Here is a 16,576-nt window from a genome sequence, read left to right as displayed (position 1 = left end):
TTGGAGCTCTATAGGAGAAAGCCATGCCTCCAGCTGTTTGCTTAGAAATTCTAGGGACAATTAGGAGGCCTGCGTCTTGTGACCGTAGCGTACGTGTAGGTATGTACAGCAGGACCAAATCAGAGAGATAGGTAGGAGCAAGCCCATGTAATGCTTTGTAGGTTAGCAGTAAAACCTTGAAATCAGCCCTTGCCTTGACAGGAAGCCAGTGTAGCGAGGCTAGCACTGGAGTAATATGATACATTTTTTGGGTTCTAGTCAGGATTCTAGCAGCCGTATTTAGCACTAACTGAAGTTTATTTAGGGCTTTATCCGGGTAGCCGGAAAGTAGAGCATTGCAGTAGTCTAACCTAGAAGTGACAAAACCATGGATACATTTTTCTGCATCATTTTTGGACAAAGTTTCTGATTTTTGCAATGTTACGTAGATGGAAAAAATGCTGTCCTTGAAACAGTCTTGATATGTTCTTCAAAAGAGAGATCAGGGTCCAGAGTAACGCAGAGGTCCTTCAGTTTTATTTGAGATGACTGTGCAACCTTTAAGATTAATTGTCAGATTCAACAGATCTCTTTGTTTCTTGGGACCTAGAACAAGCATCTCTGTTTTGTCCGAGTTTAAAAGTAGAAAGTTTGCAGCCATCCACTTATGTCTGAAACGCATGCTTCTAGCGAGGGCAATTTTGGGGCTTCACCATGTTTCATTGAAATGTACAGCTGTGTGTCATCCGCATAGCAGTGAAAGTTAACATTGTGTTTTCGAATGACATCCCCAAGAGGTAAAATATATAGTGAAAACAATAGTGGTCCTAAAACGGAACCTTGAGGAACACCGAAATGTACAGTTGATTTGTCAGAGGACAAACCATTCACAGAGACAAACTGATATCTTTCCGACAGATAAGATCTAAACCAGGCCAGAACTTGTCCGTGTAGACCAATTTGGGTTTCCAATCTCTCCAAAAGAATGTGGGGATCGATGGTATCAAAAGCAGCACTAAGGTCTAGGAGCACGAGGACAGATGCAGAGCCTCGGTCTGATGCAATTAAAAGGTCATTTACCACCTTCACAAGTGCAGTCTCAGTGCTATGATGGGGTCTAAAACCAGACTGAAGCATTTTGTATACATTGTTTGTGTACAGGAAGGCAGTGAGTTGCTGCGCAACAGCATTTTCAAAACATTTTGAGAGGAATGGAAGATTCGATATAGGCTGATAGTTTTTTTTATTTTTTCTGGGTCAAGGTTTGGCTTTTTCAAGAAAGGCTTTATTACTGCCACTTTTAGTGAGTTTGGTACACATCCGGTGGATAGAGAGCCGTTTATTATGTTCAACATAGGAGGGCCAAGCACAGGAAGCAGCTTTTTCAGTAGTTTAGTTGGAATAGGGTCCAGTATGCAGCTTGAAGATTTACAGGCCATGATTATTTTCATCATTGTGTCAAGAGATATAGTACTAAATCACTTGCGTGTTTCTCTTGATCCTAGGTCCTGGCAGAGTTGTGCAGACTCAGGACAACTGAGCTTTGAAGGAATACGCAGATTTAAAGAGGAGTCCGTAATTTGCTTTCTAATAATCATGATATTTTAATCAAAGAAGTTCATGAATTTTTATTACTGCTGAAATGAAAGCCATCCTTTCTTGGGGAATGCTGCTTTTTAGTTAGCTTTGCGACAGTATCAAAAAGGAATTTCGGATTGTTCTTATTTTCCTCAATTAAGTTAGAAAAATAGGATGATCGAGCAGCAGTAGGGCTCTTCGATACTGCACGGTACTGTTTTTCCAAGCTAGTCAGAAGACTTCCAGTTTGGTGTGGCGCCATTTCCGTTCCAATTTAGGGTGTCCACCCATGGTGCTCAGAATGCCAGAAATCACATTAAGATAATGGTAATTCAGCTTAACAGAACATGCAACGCCGATGCCACGGCGTGCTTCATTCTTACTGAATTCTGATGAGCAATTTGAAGATGTTAGAATACATAGGCAGCCCATGCTTTAAGCTTTCCCAAAAGTAAATTTCATTAAATTGCCAAAATAGCTTACTGTTTGAGTTCTCTCTTGACTGATATTTCAATAAATGAAAAGGCTAAAGTCAATTTTTTAGTAATGCGATATTTTTTTCAGTTAGTGATGTTTTAAATATATTTTATATTATAAAAAATCCAATTCAAATCCTGTATGGTTGGTTGGTTGGTATGGATATGACGGGTATGTTTCTGAAGACCTGTATAACATGTCTGAGGGTTGAAGGATTTATCACACCATCTCAACAGTAAGAGACTTATGTGTACTTGGAGGTGAATTATTATGATAATGTGTACTTGTTAATATTGATAGCTCTGACTGAGAAGCTCATGTGTCATCTCTCTCCTGACTCACTGAGGGCATGGAGTGACACCCCCCCCCCCCCCCCCCCCCCCCACAAAGTAAAAACTAAACTCAAATTAGAAATAACGTACAAAGCTGTCATTCAATGTGCTAATGGTTGGTTAGTGAGATGTACCTTAAATTCATAAATAAAATTGTATTGAAAAATACATTTATAATCAGGCCCAATTTTAAATATTCTTGATGCCTCTTTCTTGATTATTAAACTGCGTAAACATTCCTAATTTGTCTCGTCATATAACATTTTCATCATTAAGAAGAGGTCTGTTTGCTTATTTCAAGACATGGCATGTGGGGGTAGTGAGAGATCCAACGGGTTGGATGATTGTCTTCTCATCTAGAAAAATTGATTGATTGATTGGTTAATCAATCATTCTGCCATCATTAACACTGTGGATAAATCTAATGATTTATTACTGAAATATTTCAAGTACGTGGGCTAAGGAGAGAAACAAAATGGTGTAGGTTCAGGCCATGTGGCAAACAGTGCGGGCACAAGGGATGGGGGTGTGAGCATGTGGGTCTGGGCAGAGGAGATTTAGTCGTTTGTGTGCCTCTATGTTTTGTATTTGGCGTAAAAAATACAAATAAAAAAATAATTACCCAGAAGAGGTGTTTTGATTGGTATAGGTGATGACAATCATTATTGTTGTATTTTTTTTTTCTTCTCAAGACTCCGATTACACTCAGATTTGTAATGGGGGTTAATTATAACATTTGTTACAATTAACCCCTTACCTAAAAATCTATGGTATTTAGACATATTCACATAATTATATAAAATGTAACTTCTTTACATCAAGTTTGCCAGTACAACTAAGATAAGTAATTCTTAGTATAAAATATAGTAAATATAGTAATTTAGTAGTTTTGTCATTTTACCTGCCTAAAAGATCAAATGAAAATATATTTTGTGTATTTTCATCCCAATATCTGTTTCAAATCATAACATTTCTTAATGACCTCTCATGTTTACCTTTTTGAAGACAGTGTGAAACACGAGTGACATTTTACTTCCACCACTATCGGTTGAATTGTAAACAACTAGTATGTCCTAAACGTCATTGCAGTGTAAAGTGGTAGCAAAGATATGTATGTTTGTATAAGAATATTAAGAAACTACCTCAAATATTATTTTCATACTAAGCAAAATCTTAACTGTTCTCCAGTCTTCCCAAATTTGCCATGACTTGTTATGATAGTTTGTCAATCAGGGTTGACACTCTAAGGGTGTGCAGTGACATTTTGCCCCGGATATTTTAGGAGCAACAAGGGAGCTGTGGGGAACTCTGTCACAACCATCTTGCATAACAACTACTCTGACAAACCCCTCACCCCCAAGAGCTCCAACCAGAAACCCTCCTTCAAGTGAGTCAATAATACCTTAAATAATTTCATTGTTTATCATTTAGTCTTTTTCAGCATACAGTAAACATAAATACTGTATGTATTAGTACTTCAAAGGTTTGTGCTGTTTTGATACTATTGATAAGAAGTATGTGAAAGCACTTGGTGACAACTGCTGATGTAAAAAGTCTTTATAAATACATTTGATTGATACTAAGTTAATGTTCATGTCTCTCTCTCTTTCTGTGTGCTCAGTAACATCCTGAAAGCCACAGTGAATGACGAGGGACCCCTGGAGAGCAGCTCTCTGACCACCAAGTCCCAGAAGAACTTCTCCTCGTCCTCCTCTACATCTAACAACAATGCTGGCCAGCGTAGCCCCAGAGGCTCCCCCAGCCTGCCCCGCAGGAGAGAGGTCACAGAGGAGGAGGCCGAGAGGTCAGAGTTCACTCAGCAAGGCACCTTGGGAATCAATGCTCTTGTGTTGCAATGTTTTCTCTAGCAAAGTTCTTTAGTAGTGGCCTTGCACGTTCTCTCTCATGGATTGGACAATGGTGGAAACTCCCTCCAGCCAAAGCTCACACCAATCCTTTGCTTTTAAATCCATGATGGTTTGTGCAAGTGCAACATTTTTTGGGGAAAAGTGGGATGCAGTCACAATTCTTTAAGTCATTATCCGTCCTTCTAGCTCCTTGTATTGATTTGTGGTGAATTTTTTTTTAGCATATTGCTCATCCTAGTCCTAACCTTTGACCTCTTTGTTGTTGTGTCTGTAGGTTCATCCAGCAGGTGAACCAGGCAGCGGTGACCATCCAGCGGTGGTATAGACTCCACACCAGGAGACAGTCACAGCATGCCAGCCAGGCTGCCCTCAGACGCATCCTCACCACCAAGAAGAAGGTAAACGTCTGGTCTGCCTGATCTCTGTTTAGCTGAGTTAATCACCACGGCACAATACTACTAGGCCATTGTGGTTTAATCCACTGAATCCATTGTCACTAGCACTGCGTCCAGAGAATTAATGTCCTAATAAGATAACATACAGTACCAGTCTAAAGTTTGGACACACCTACTCATTCAACAGTTTTTATTTATTTTTACTATATTCTACATTGTATGAAATAACACATGGAATCATGTAGTAACCAAAAAAGTGTTCATAAATGTTATATTTGAGATTCTTCAAAGTAGCCACCCTTTGCCTTGACGACAGCTTTGCACACTCTTGGCATTCTCTCAACCAGCTTCACCTGAAATGCTTTTCCAACAGTCTGGAAGGAGTTCTCACATATGCTGAGCTCTTGTTGGCTGCTTTTCCTTCATTCTGCGGTCCAACTCATCCCAAACCATCTCAATTGGGTTGAGGTCGGATGACTGTGGAGGCTAGGTCATCTGATGCAGCACTCCATCTCTCTCATTCTTGGTCAAATAGCCCTTACACAGCCTGGAGGTGTGTTGGGACATTGTCCTGTTGAAAAACAAATGATAGTCCCACTAAGCGCAAACCAGATGGGATGGGGTATCGCTGCAGAATGCTGTGGTAGCCATGCTTGTTAAGTGTGCCAGCAAAGCACCATCGCACCTCCTCTATGCTTCACGGTGGGAACTACACTTGCAGAGATCATCCGTTTGCCTACTCTGCGTCTCACAAAGACACAGCGGTTGGAACCAAAAATCAAAAATTTGGACTCATCAGACCAAAGAACAGATTTCCACCTGTCTAATGTCTATTGCTCGTGTTTCTTGGCCCAAGCACATCTCTTCTTCTTGTTGGTGTCCTTTAGCAGTATTTTCTTGCCAGCAATTCGACCATGAAGGCTTGATTCATGCAGTCTCCTCTGCACAGTTGATGTTGAGTTGTGTCTGTACCAAAACAATTCAAGCTTCTACTTCTAAAAATTCACCTTTCCAGAAACAAGTCTCTCACCGTTGCCGCTTGCAATAGACCACCCTCTGCCCCCAGCTGTGCCCTGGACGCCATGTGTGAATTGATTGCCCCCATCTATCCTCTGAGCTCGTGCTGCTAGGTGACCTAAACTGGGACAAGCTTAACACCCCGGCCATCCTACAATCTAAGCTTGATGACCTCAATCTCACACAAATTTTCAATGAACCTACCAGGTACAACCCCAAAGCTGTTAACACGGGCACCCTCATAGATATCATCCTAACTAACTCACCCTCCAAATACACCTCTGCTGTTTTCAACCAAGATCTCAGTGATCACTGCCTCATTGCCAGCAGCCGCAATTGGGTCTGCAGGCAAACGCTCCCTAAAACACTTCAGCGAACAGGCCTTTCTAATCGACCTGGCCGGGGTATTCTGGAATGACATTGACCTCATCCCGTCAGTAGAGGATGCCTGGTTATTCTTTAAAAGTGCCTTCCTCACCATCTTAAATAAGCATGCTCCGTTCAAAAAATGTAGAACCAGGAATCGATATAGCCCTTGGTTCACTCCAGACCTGTCAGCCCTTGACCAGCACAAAAACATCCTGTGGCGTTCTGCATTAGATTCGAATATCCCGCGTGATATGTAACTTCTCAGGGAAGTTAGGAACCAATATGCACAGGCAGTTAGGAAAGCTAAGGCTAGCTTTTTCGAACAGAAATTTGCATTCTGTAGTACAAACTCAAAAAAGATCTGGGACACTATAAAGTCCATCGAGAATAAGAGCACCTCCTCCCAGCTGCCCACTGCACTGCACTGCACTGTCAGTACTGATGAATCCACTATAATTGAGAATTTCAATAAGCATTTCTCTACGGCTGGCCATGCTTTCCACCTGGCTAACCCTACCCTGGTCAACTGCCCGGCACCCTCCACAGCAACCAGCCCAAGCCCCCATCATTTCTCCTTCACCCAAATCCAGATAGCTGATGTTCTGAAAGAGCTGCAAAATCTGTACCCCTACAAATCAGCCGGGCTAGACAATCTGGGCCCTCTCTTTCTAAAATGATCTGCCGAAATTGTTGCAACCCCTATCACTAGACTGTTCAACCTCTTTTGTATCGTCTGAGATTCCCAAAGATTGGAAAGCTGCCGAGGTCTTCCCCTCTTCAAAGGGGGAGACACTCTAGACCCAAACTGCTAAAGACCTATATCTATCCTACCCTGCCTTTCTAAGGTCTTCGAAAGCCAAGTTAACAAACAGATTACCGACCATTTCGAATCCCACTGAACCTTCTCCGCTATGCAATCTGGTTTCAGAGCTGGTAATGGGTGCACCTCAGCCACGCTTAAGGTCCTAAACGATATCATAACTGCCATCGATGAGACATTACTGTCCAGCCGTATTCATCGACCTGGCCAAGACTTTCAACTCTGTCAAACACATCATTCTTATCGGCAGACTCAACAGCCTTGGTTTCTCAAATGACTGCCTCGCCTGGTTCACCAACTACTTCTCTGACAGTGTTCAGTGTCAAATCGGAGCGACTGTTGTCTGGACCTCTGGCAGTCTCTATGGGGGTGCCACAGGGTTCTATTCTCTTCTCTGATCCACCGCTACGCAGACGACACCATTCTGTATACTTCTGGCCCTTCTTTGGACACTGTATTAACTAACCTCCAGACGAGCTTCAGTGCCATACAACTCTCCTGGCCTATTTATTGCCTTACCTCCCTTTTCTAATCTCATTTGCACACACTGTATATACATTTTCTTCAACTGTATTATTGACTATGTTTTGTTTAATCCATGTGTAACTCTGTTGTATGTGTCGAACTGCTTTGCTTTATTCTTGGCCAGGTCGCAGTTGTAAATTAGAACTTGTTCTCAACTAGCTTACCTGGCTAAATAAAGGTGAAATAAAATAAATTAAAACTTGTTCTCTGTGAAGCATTGATCTGGGCTGCAATCTGAGGTGCAGTTAACTCTAATGAACTTGTCCTTTGCAGCAGAGGTAACTCTTGGTCTTCCTTTCCTGTGGTGGTCCTCACAAGAATCAATTTAATCATAGCGCTTGATGGTTTTTGTGCGTACACTTGAAGAAACGCTCAACGTTTAAGTTTTCCCAAATTGACTGACCTTCATGTCTTTAACGTAATGATGTACTGTTGTTTTTCTTAGCTTATTTGAGCTGTTCTTGCCATAATATGAACTTGGTCTTTAACCAAATAGGGCTATCTTCTGTATACCACCCCTACCTTGTCACAACACAACTGATTGGCTCAAACACACTAAGAAGGAAATAAATTCCACAAATGAACTTTTAGCTAGGCACACCTGTTAATTGAAATGCATTTCAGGTGACGACCCCATGAAGCTGGTTGAGAGAATGCCAAGAGTGTGCAAATCTGTCAAGGCACACTTTTTTGGTTACTACATGATTCCATATGTGTTGTTTCATAGTTCTAATGCCTTCACTATTATTCTACAAGGTAAAAAAAAAAAAAAAAAAACCTTGAATGAGTAGGTGTGTCCAAACTTTTGACTGGCACTGTATATGCTACATGGCAGACACTGTTATCCAAAGTGACTTCTGGTGCAGTGGATACAGTGTGCAATGCCTTCAGAAAGAGTTCATACCCCTTGACTTAATCCACATTGTGTTGTTACAGCCTGAATTCAAAGTGGATTAAATATCTGTTTTTTCTCACCCATCTACACACAATACCCGATAATGACAAAGGTTCCCCCAAACATAACACTTTGTGTTCAGGACAAAAAGTACATTTGTAAACCAATTATTTTTGCAGGATTATTTAAGTGCCTTGTTGCAAACAGGATGCATGTTTTTTGAATATTTTTATTCTGTACAGGCTTCTTTTCTTTTCACTCTCATTTAGGTTAGTAACCTAGGTGGAGTAACTAGGTCATTTTTCTCCTATCACAGCCATTAAACTCTAACTGTTTAAAGTCACCATTGGCCTCATGGTGAAAACCCCTGAGCAGTTTCCTTCCTCTCCGGCAACTGAGTATCGTTGTAGTGACTGGATGTCACTATTCAAAGCCTAATTAATAACTTCACCATGCTCAAATTGATATTTTAGAGTCTGCTTCTTTTTTAAAAATATTTTTTTATACACTTCTACCAAACAGTGCTTGAAATTCTCGACTGAGGGACCTTACAGATAAATGTAGTTGTGGGGTACAGACATTATTTTTTTAATAACTACCATGTCATCCTCTGTTATTGAACACAGAATGAGTCCATGCAAATTATTATGTGATTTGTTAAGCATATTTTTAGTCCTGAACATATTTAGGCTTGCCATAACAAAGGGGTTGAATACTTATTGACTCAAAGCATTTCAGCTTTAATGTTTTTTCTAAAATGTTCCACAAACAAAACTCCACTTTGACATTATGGGGTATTGTGTGTAGTTCAGTGACACAATCTCAATTTAATAGATATTTAATTCAGGCTGTAACACAACATTTGGAAAAAAATTAAAGGGGTGTGAATACTTTCTGAAAGCACTGCATATAATCCCTGTGGGAATTGAACCCACAACCTTTTTGTGTTTACCGTGGGAAGGAACGAGAACAGAGAGCAGAGGAGGAGAAGTCTCCAGAGGTGCAGAAGAAGGAGGAGGACCGGAAAAGGATTCGTGAGGAGAAGGCTCGTCTTGCCCGCGTCGCAGCCATTCAGGTATTATAGAGGAATATTTACACAACCTCAGCGAAGGTATACAGGATGACTGAATTATTTCTGAATGTATAGTTGAACTATAGCTGAACTTCCTACAGTAAACCTCTCTTATTGTGCCTGAGTCATAACACAGTGGTGGTCTCTTCTTTGTTAGATCCCACTCCCTCAACTAGAGGTCGACCGATTATGATTTTTCGATACCGATTTATTTGAGGACCAAAAAAGGCGATACCGATTTAAGCTGCCGATTTAAATAATAATTTAAAAAAATGTATTTGTAATAATGACAATTACAACAATACTGAATTAACACTTATTTTAACTTAATATAATACATCAATAAAATCAATTTAGCCTCAAGTAGATAATGAAACATGTTCAATTTGGTTTAAATAATGCAAAAACAGTGTTGGAGAAGAACGTAAAAGTGCAATATGTGCTATGTAAGAAAGATAACGTTTCAGTTCCTTGCTCAGAACATGAACATATGAAAGCTGGTGGTTCCTTTTAACTTGAGTCTTCAATATTCCCAGGTAAGAAGTTTTAGGTTGTAGTTATTATAGGACTATTTCCCTCTATACCATTTGAATTTCATTAACCTTTGACTGTTGGATGTTCTTATAGGCTCTTTAATGTTGCCAGTGTAACTGTATAGCTTTCGTCCCTCTCCTCGCTCCTCCCTGGGCTCGAACCAGGAACACAACGACAACAGCCACCACATCGAAGCAGCGTTACCCATGCAGAGCAAGGGAAACAACCACCCCAAGGCTCAGAGCAAGTGAAGTTTGAAACGCTATTAGCGCGCGCTAACTAGCTAGCCATTTCACTTCGGTCACACCCGCCTCATCTCGGGAGTTGATAGGTTTGAAGTCATAAACGGCGCAATGCTTGATGCACAACGAAGAGCTGCTGGCAAAACGCACGAAAGTGCTTTTTGAATGAGTGTTTACGTGCCTGCTTCTGCCTACCACCGCTCAGTCAGATACTTAGATACTTGTATGCTCAGTTAGATTATATGCAACACAGAACACGCTAGATAATATCTAGTAATATCATCAACCATGTGTAGTTAACTAGTGATTATGATTGATTGTTTTTTATAAGATAAGTTTAATGCTAGCTAGCAACTTACCTTGGCTTACTGCATTTGTGTAACAGGCAGTTATTGCGTTATTGCGTTGGACTAGTTAACTGTAAGGTTGCAAGATTGGTTCCCCCGAGCTGACAAGGTGAAAATCTGTCTTTCTGCCCCTGAACGAGGCAGTTAACCCAACGTTCCTAGACCGTCATTGAAAATATGAATGTGTTCTTAACTGACTTGCCTAGTTAAATAAAGATTAAATAAAGGTGTAAAAAAAACAAAAAAACATCGGCAAATCGGTACCCAAAAATACCGATAGGTATTTTCTGATTGTTATGAAAACTTGAAATCGGTCCTAATTAATCGGCCATTCCGATTTAATCGGTCGACCTCTACCCTCAACTACACCTGTCTTTCAGACACTTACTTTTCAACCCCAAATGTTCCCCAACCCCAACAAATGCCACTCCTTCGGTTTTTGTTGTATCCACGATGCCCCATCAAGTGCCTGCTCCCCCCTCCACGTTTTCCTATCCCAACAAATGCCAAAGGCTTTAACCCCACAAAGCCAAATGCTTCAGTCTTCATGACACAAATGTAGTAGATTGGAAAAACACCTTGCAGACAGTTCCCATGCAGCCTGGGTGCCGGTCCGTTCCTGCTCTCTAGCCAACTACTTGTAATGTTTGACAATTAGTGACATGGAGTTGGCAAAATGGCACAAACAGATCTGGAACAAGGCTAGTTTCTGCTCCGGGGTGAAGTTTCCCATAGGTACAGATTTAAGATCCGCTTCCCTTAACCTTTATCGTTACTGGGAAAAATGCTAAACTGGGCTAAGATCAGCGTCTAGGGGCAACTTCACCCTAGTTCCCTGGTCTCTTTCTCCGTGACCCTGCCTGCCTAATGTCGCCCCCTCCTGCTGTGTTGTAGGAGCTGCAGCAGAAGAGAGCCCAGAGGGCTGCTGAGATACAGGCCTTGGCCCAAGAGGAGATGGAGACCCTGAGACACAGTGGCAAGGTGGGCCATAAGAAACCGACCAAGACCACCACCTCCTCCACCAGCAACAAGACCACCACCTCCTCCCCCAGCAACAAGAGCCCCACATCCCCCTGCAACAGGAACCCTATCTCCCCCACTGGCTCTGACGTCAAGGCCCAGAACACAGGTCAGTCTCTCCCTGAGCCTCTAATGGCAACTTTCCCTGTCAAGCCTAGTGCAGTCATGGATGTAATGTAAATTAGTGTGCAGTGTGCATTTCCTTTCTCCATTGCCAGCTAAAATACCCTGTCCTGTAAGCACATATAGTTGCATATAGATGTTGCCCTCATGTTTTTCCTTTGCCTGCAGACTCTAACAATGTGAACGTTGTGACTGACCTGGGTGACGTCACCAACTTGAGACCGCTGTCCCCTGCACTGTCCAATCGCAGAGACTCTCAATGCTCTCAGGTAACAAACCATTGATTCTAGCTCTAAATTTACCATAACAGTATGAGATCTGATCTTAGGAATATTCCCATTTGTTTATGCATTGTCTCATTCTTAAACCTGACTTACTGATCTGTATATCATCTACAAAACCAGTGCATTCAGGCTGATTTAATATCATCCATGTCCTGGCGCTGTATTTGTTCTTCTCTGTATAACAGGAGATTCTGCAGCGGTCAGTGAGTGTGGAGGACCAGCGCCAGGGGGCGCCATCGAGCAGAGCCCAGTCTAAGACCACCCTGAACGACCTGCTGGACACTCTAAAGCTCCTAGAGGAAGAACCAGAGAGGCTGTCTGAACCCAAGAGCTACCACAAGGAGAAGTACTCCTGGATAGATGAGGTAAGGCTGCACTACATTTCACAAACTTGTACCCTTCCCTCTGCCCTTGTTCACTCTCTTTAGCAGATCTGAAGCTACTTGTATCTGGTTTCTAACCATATCGCTTTTATCTATCCAGTTCTGTTTCACACCTTGATTCACCTCAGCTCTTTGCAATGCCTTGTAATGCAATAGATTTAAACTACTTGACTACTCTACCTTTAGCCTTTCATTTTTTAATGAGCTAACACAGTCTTGGGACGTACAGGAGACCCCAGTGGTGCAAACCCAAGTCATCACGTACATTCTCTCCCTGCTCTCCCTTCTCTCACATTCTCTCCCTTTCCTCCCTGACCACTGATAACATGTTTGTATTATTTATATTCTGTCAGGATGGAGACTCCAACTCCCTGACCACTGATAACCTGGAGCGTCATGGTCAGCTGGTCCATACCCCTGTGCTGCCAGACGGGGGCGCTCTCCTCTCTGAGGCCAAACTACAGAGCATCATGAGCTTCCTGGATGAGATGGAGAAGTCTGAACAGGAGAGACCTCGATCTGTCACCTCAGGGTCACACAAAGAGGTGAGGGGAGATTCGCTCAATGCCATTGTCCCGACATTGTTAATAAAATAAGGGTTTGCGAGTGCTGGGCTTGCCTTCATTTCTGACCTAGACCAACAACCTCTCAATGCTGATAATGAGGGGTATTTAGTTCTTCCGATGTGACTTTTATTATACACACCTCTCCAATCTAGAGATGTGACTTGAGCATTTAATTTACCCCACCATATAGGGTTAGGTAGATAATGTTTTAGGTTAGATCTTGAGCTGAAAGGGTGATTGCAATCAGGTGTTGCTAAAATAGTTAGATGTTAGTGAGTTGGACGGTGTGTGTTGCAGTGTGTGAGCTCTGTCTCTGTCTGTCTCTAGATGTTGTCAGAAGAGGAGCTTGCGGGAATAGAGCAGGCCTCGGCCACGGCTGCTGAGGTCACTGGCTCCATGATGAGACTGAAGTTGGAGCTGGAGGAGAAGAGGCGCACTGTCAACATGCTGCAGACCGCTCTGGTGAGAACGTGAATAAAGTTCACTGTATTCCATCACAAGATCCATCCATATGTGATGTTTTCTTTTTCACAGGGGAACACTTATTAATTAAAGATGTCATAGCTTTACCCCATCTCAATTTGTTGTTACTAAGACAACTTTGCGTGGCCAAATTGAATCGCTAGGCCACCTGTTGCCTATCCCTGGTCTATAGTGTTCACATGCTAAGCTGTCCCATCTCTCTCTCGCCCATTCTCCACCCCTCTCTCTCTGTCCCAGACCCAGCAGAGGGAGTTGACAGTGAGGCATGTGAAGGAGACAGAGAAGGAATTGAGCAGGAACTTCACTCTGCAGAAGGAGCAGTATGAAGCCACCATCCAGAGACACCTCACCTTTATAGACCAGGTATACACACACACGACCCCCTTACTCTTATCCAAAATCCAAGGCTACGCCATCACTCTCTCCTTTGAACTGAAATGTCGTTAGCGCCTCTATCTCTCATATGACTCTATTTTTCTCTCTGTTTGTGCAGCTAATAGACGATAAGAAGGCTCTGAGTGAGCGTTGTGAGGGAGTGGTGGGAGAGCTCAAACTAGTGGATCAGAAATACACTAAGAAGATCGGCCAGATGCAGGAGCAGCATGAACTGGTAAGGGGTGACACACACACTTCTTACAGTACTGACATCTGCCATCCTCTGTCCTGGCCACTAGGATGCAGACTTGAGCCATCCACCACTATGGCTTAGAGGAGGCAGAGGAGATCAGTATTTGTGTTTTATGTATGTTTGTGGTTTAACAGTCTCTTCTGCTGCTAGCGACTTCTCTCTGCTTATGCCTTGTCGCCTTGCCATTATGTGTTTGCCTGCTTTGCTTGCTTCTGCTATTGTTGCTTTTTAATCACTCTGTTTTTTTCTCTTTCCTCCTCCTTTCCTCCTCTGTCCTGTCTGTTTCTCATTTTCCTCTGGCTCTAGGTGTGGCAAATTCTGGGTCCCTTGTGCGAGGTAACCTTTTTCCCTAACCCACTCATCACTCCCGTCTTGCTCTTCTTTCTTTCATTCATTTTGTTCATTTGTCCTTTCTCCTGTCAGGACTCTATATATGCATGTGAGTTTATTCCGGTACAGTCTGCCTCTGTCTGTCTGTAGACTTGGTGTTGTAACAGTTTTTAAACCCCTGTCCTAGGCAGCTGACTAACCTTACACCATGTGTTCTCTCAGCCCTTGTCTGTCTGTCTTCACCCATTAAAACACTTAAACCCTATTCTTTCATACCATTTCCCTCATGTGGAATGTAGCCTCACAAACCATTCCTGTTTGCATATCAATACCAATGATGTATATAAACATTTTAATATGAATATATGTATGTCTATGATCACTACACTCTCATCTATTCTTGGTCACCTGGGATGTAGCCTAATCTTTTGCCTACAGAAATGACCCTTGATGTTTCTTTGAGGCACCTTTTGTCATGGAAGATGTGACAGATATGGTGTCGCTACCGTGTCCCTCCCAGTCACTGTAGTAACTTCTTTCCAAAGGAAGATTGACTTTTTGACATTCAACCCTAACCTCTAACCCGCCCCTCTTCATCCTCAGGAGATCAAGAAGCTGAAAGAGTTGATGAGTGCCACAGAGAAGGTCCGCAGGGAGAAGTGGATCGACGAGAAGACCAAGAAGATAAAAGAGATCACTGTGAAAGGTGAGAGGAGGGCCTCATTTGAAGCTGCCTCGAAGGCAGGAGCTAGGATATGCTTACCCTACGCTAACCTCCACTAAATCCTATTAGGGAGAAAAATACCCAAGTTCAGTGTCTAGGGTCAACTTAATTTCACTTCTGAGAAGTACATGCATAGAGCTCAAATGTTTATCTCTTCACAATTACAATAATTACTTTGTTTGCAGTGTAACAATTCTGCTGTGATTATTTCTGTGTTAACTGATGTTTCTCTTTCTCTCCTCTCTCTCTTGTACTTTTCGTTCTTGTTCTTCCTCTTCGCTTTGTGCCAGGTCTGGAGCCAGAGATCCAGAAGCTGATCTGTAAACACAAGCAAGAGCTGAAAAAGCTGCGGGTCCTTCATGAGGCTGAGCTGCTGCAGGCAGACGAGAGGGCAGCCCAACGCTATGTTGGCCAGACTGAAGAGCTACGACAACAGCTGGAGAGAGACCGGGACGAGCAGTGTCAGAGAGAGAGGGAACTGGCCAAGCAGAGGTTTGTATGCACACCATATATGCACGCACGTGAGCTCACACACATTCACACTACGATAACACTGGCAGTGTAAAGGCAAGACATGAAATCCCAAATAATGGACAGGAAGTAGGTTTATAAGTAATGTATCACCAAACCTCCCATATAGATACTTAACCAATGTGGTTGTCTTTCAGAAGCTGAATTCATTAGAGTACGTGTGGTGGAGAGATGTCTTTCTTTGTGAGCGCCCGCGTGTGCATGCTGCCCGTGTGTGAGCGCGTCGTACAGATGGCCTTATTTCCACCAGTCTGTTCTTTCCCACATGTCCTAGTGTCGTTTTGTGGAGCTGCTGTGTGGTGTGGTCACACTGCCTGCTCTGTAGTGATAAGAGTGAAGGACTGGATAACAATGAAAGCGCCAGGAAGGCCGTGCTTGTGTCCTAAATGGCACCCTATATAGTGCACTCCTTCTGACCTAATCAAAAGTTGTGCGGAATAGGGAATAGCCATTTGGGATGTAGGCCAGTGACTGACCCCATTTTCAAATCAGGTAACCCCATCAGGAAACCCCACAAACCTAACCATTAGAAAACTTAAATTCGATTTAAATAAGCATTAGGTAGCAAATTAGCAACAAAATTCGACACGATCATTGACCTTCATACAAAAATTCCTCACTTCGTAGACAGATTCGTCACTTCCTCACTCTTTACCGTTTCCTCTCTGCCGCCATTCCACCCATTATAACATCATTGACCTGAATGGGGACACCCATTTTATTCATTATTTAAATCGCTGTCAGGAGGGGAGGTGAAAATGTGTATTTTATTGGTTATTACGTTGACTGTGGTCATTTGGCTGGTCAATTACCGCCATCCAAAATTCCATGACCGTCACAACCCAATTGGAGCGTATCATTGATTAAAGTTCCCCTCCAGAGGATGTTGCTGCCAATATTTTGACCTAATTCCTGTCCTAGTGCGGAAATGCTTGTTTAGTTCCACCTGCCGAACTATTATGTATGGCTCCTTAAAAATATTGATTAATATGACATGCACATCTCCAACTTCCTCCATGTGCGCAGCCCACACTTTCTCTTGCACAGCACTCCG

The 16,576-nt window shown here is 42.6% G+C and overlaps 1 protein-coding gene across 2 annotated transcripts in view; it reads left to right on the top strand.

Annotated features, from left to right (window-relative positions):
* The window catches only part of LOC139381708 (centrosomal protein 131), a 58,762-nt gene that overhangs the window by 24,677 nt on the left and 17,509 nt on the right, over positions 1 to 16,576 (top strand). The window contains exons 6-19 of one of the 2 annotated variants that reach the window (XM_071125434.1): positions 3,649 to 3,753; positions 3,988 to 4,170; positions 4,509 to 4,632; positions 9,217 to 9,330; positions 11,345 to 11,579; positions 11,762 to 11,862; positions 12,063 to 12,242; positions 12,614 to 12,805; positions 13,154 to 13,288; positions 13,547 to 13,672; positions 13,803 to 13,919; positions 14,244 to 14,273; positions 14,871 to 14,973; positions 15,282 to 15,483. In XM_071125434.1, the coding sequence (XP_070981535.1) occupies positions 3,649 to 3,753; positions 3,988 to 4,170; positions 4,509 to 4,632; positions 9,217 to 9,330; positions 11,345 to 11,579; positions 11,762 to 11,862; positions 12,063 to 12,242; positions 12,614 to 12,805; positions 13,154 to 13,288; positions 13,547 to 13,672; positions 13,803 to 13,919; positions 14,244 to 14,273; positions 14,871 to 14,973; positions 15,282 to 15,483 (1,947 nt within the window). The remainder of the gene's footprint in view (positions 1 to 3,648; positions 3,754 to 3,987; positions 4,171 to 4,508; positions 4,633 to 9,216; positions 9,331 to 11,344; positions 11,580 to 11,761; positions 11,863 to 12,062; positions 12,243 to 12,613; positions 12,806 to 13,153; positions 13,289 to 13,546; positions 13,673 to 13,802; positions 13,920 to 14,243; positions 14,274 to 14,870; positions 14,974 to 15,281; positions 15,484 to 16,576) is intronic. The other variant, XM_071125435.1, reaches the window with a different exon arrangement.

This window comes from Oncorhynchus clarkii, chromosome 23 (assembly GCF_045791955.1).
Source record: "Oncorhynchus clarkii lewisi isolate Uvic-CL-2024 chromosome 23, UVic_Ocla_1.0, whole genome shotgun sequence".
Classification (NCBI taxonomy): domain Eukaryota; kingdom Metazoa; phylum Chordata; class Actinopteri; order Salmoniformes; family Salmonidae; genus Oncorhynchus; species Oncorhynchus clarkii.
The sequence above is the reverse complement of the archived record's forward strand: the minus strand, read 5'-3'. Positions and strand labels throughout refer to the sequence as shown.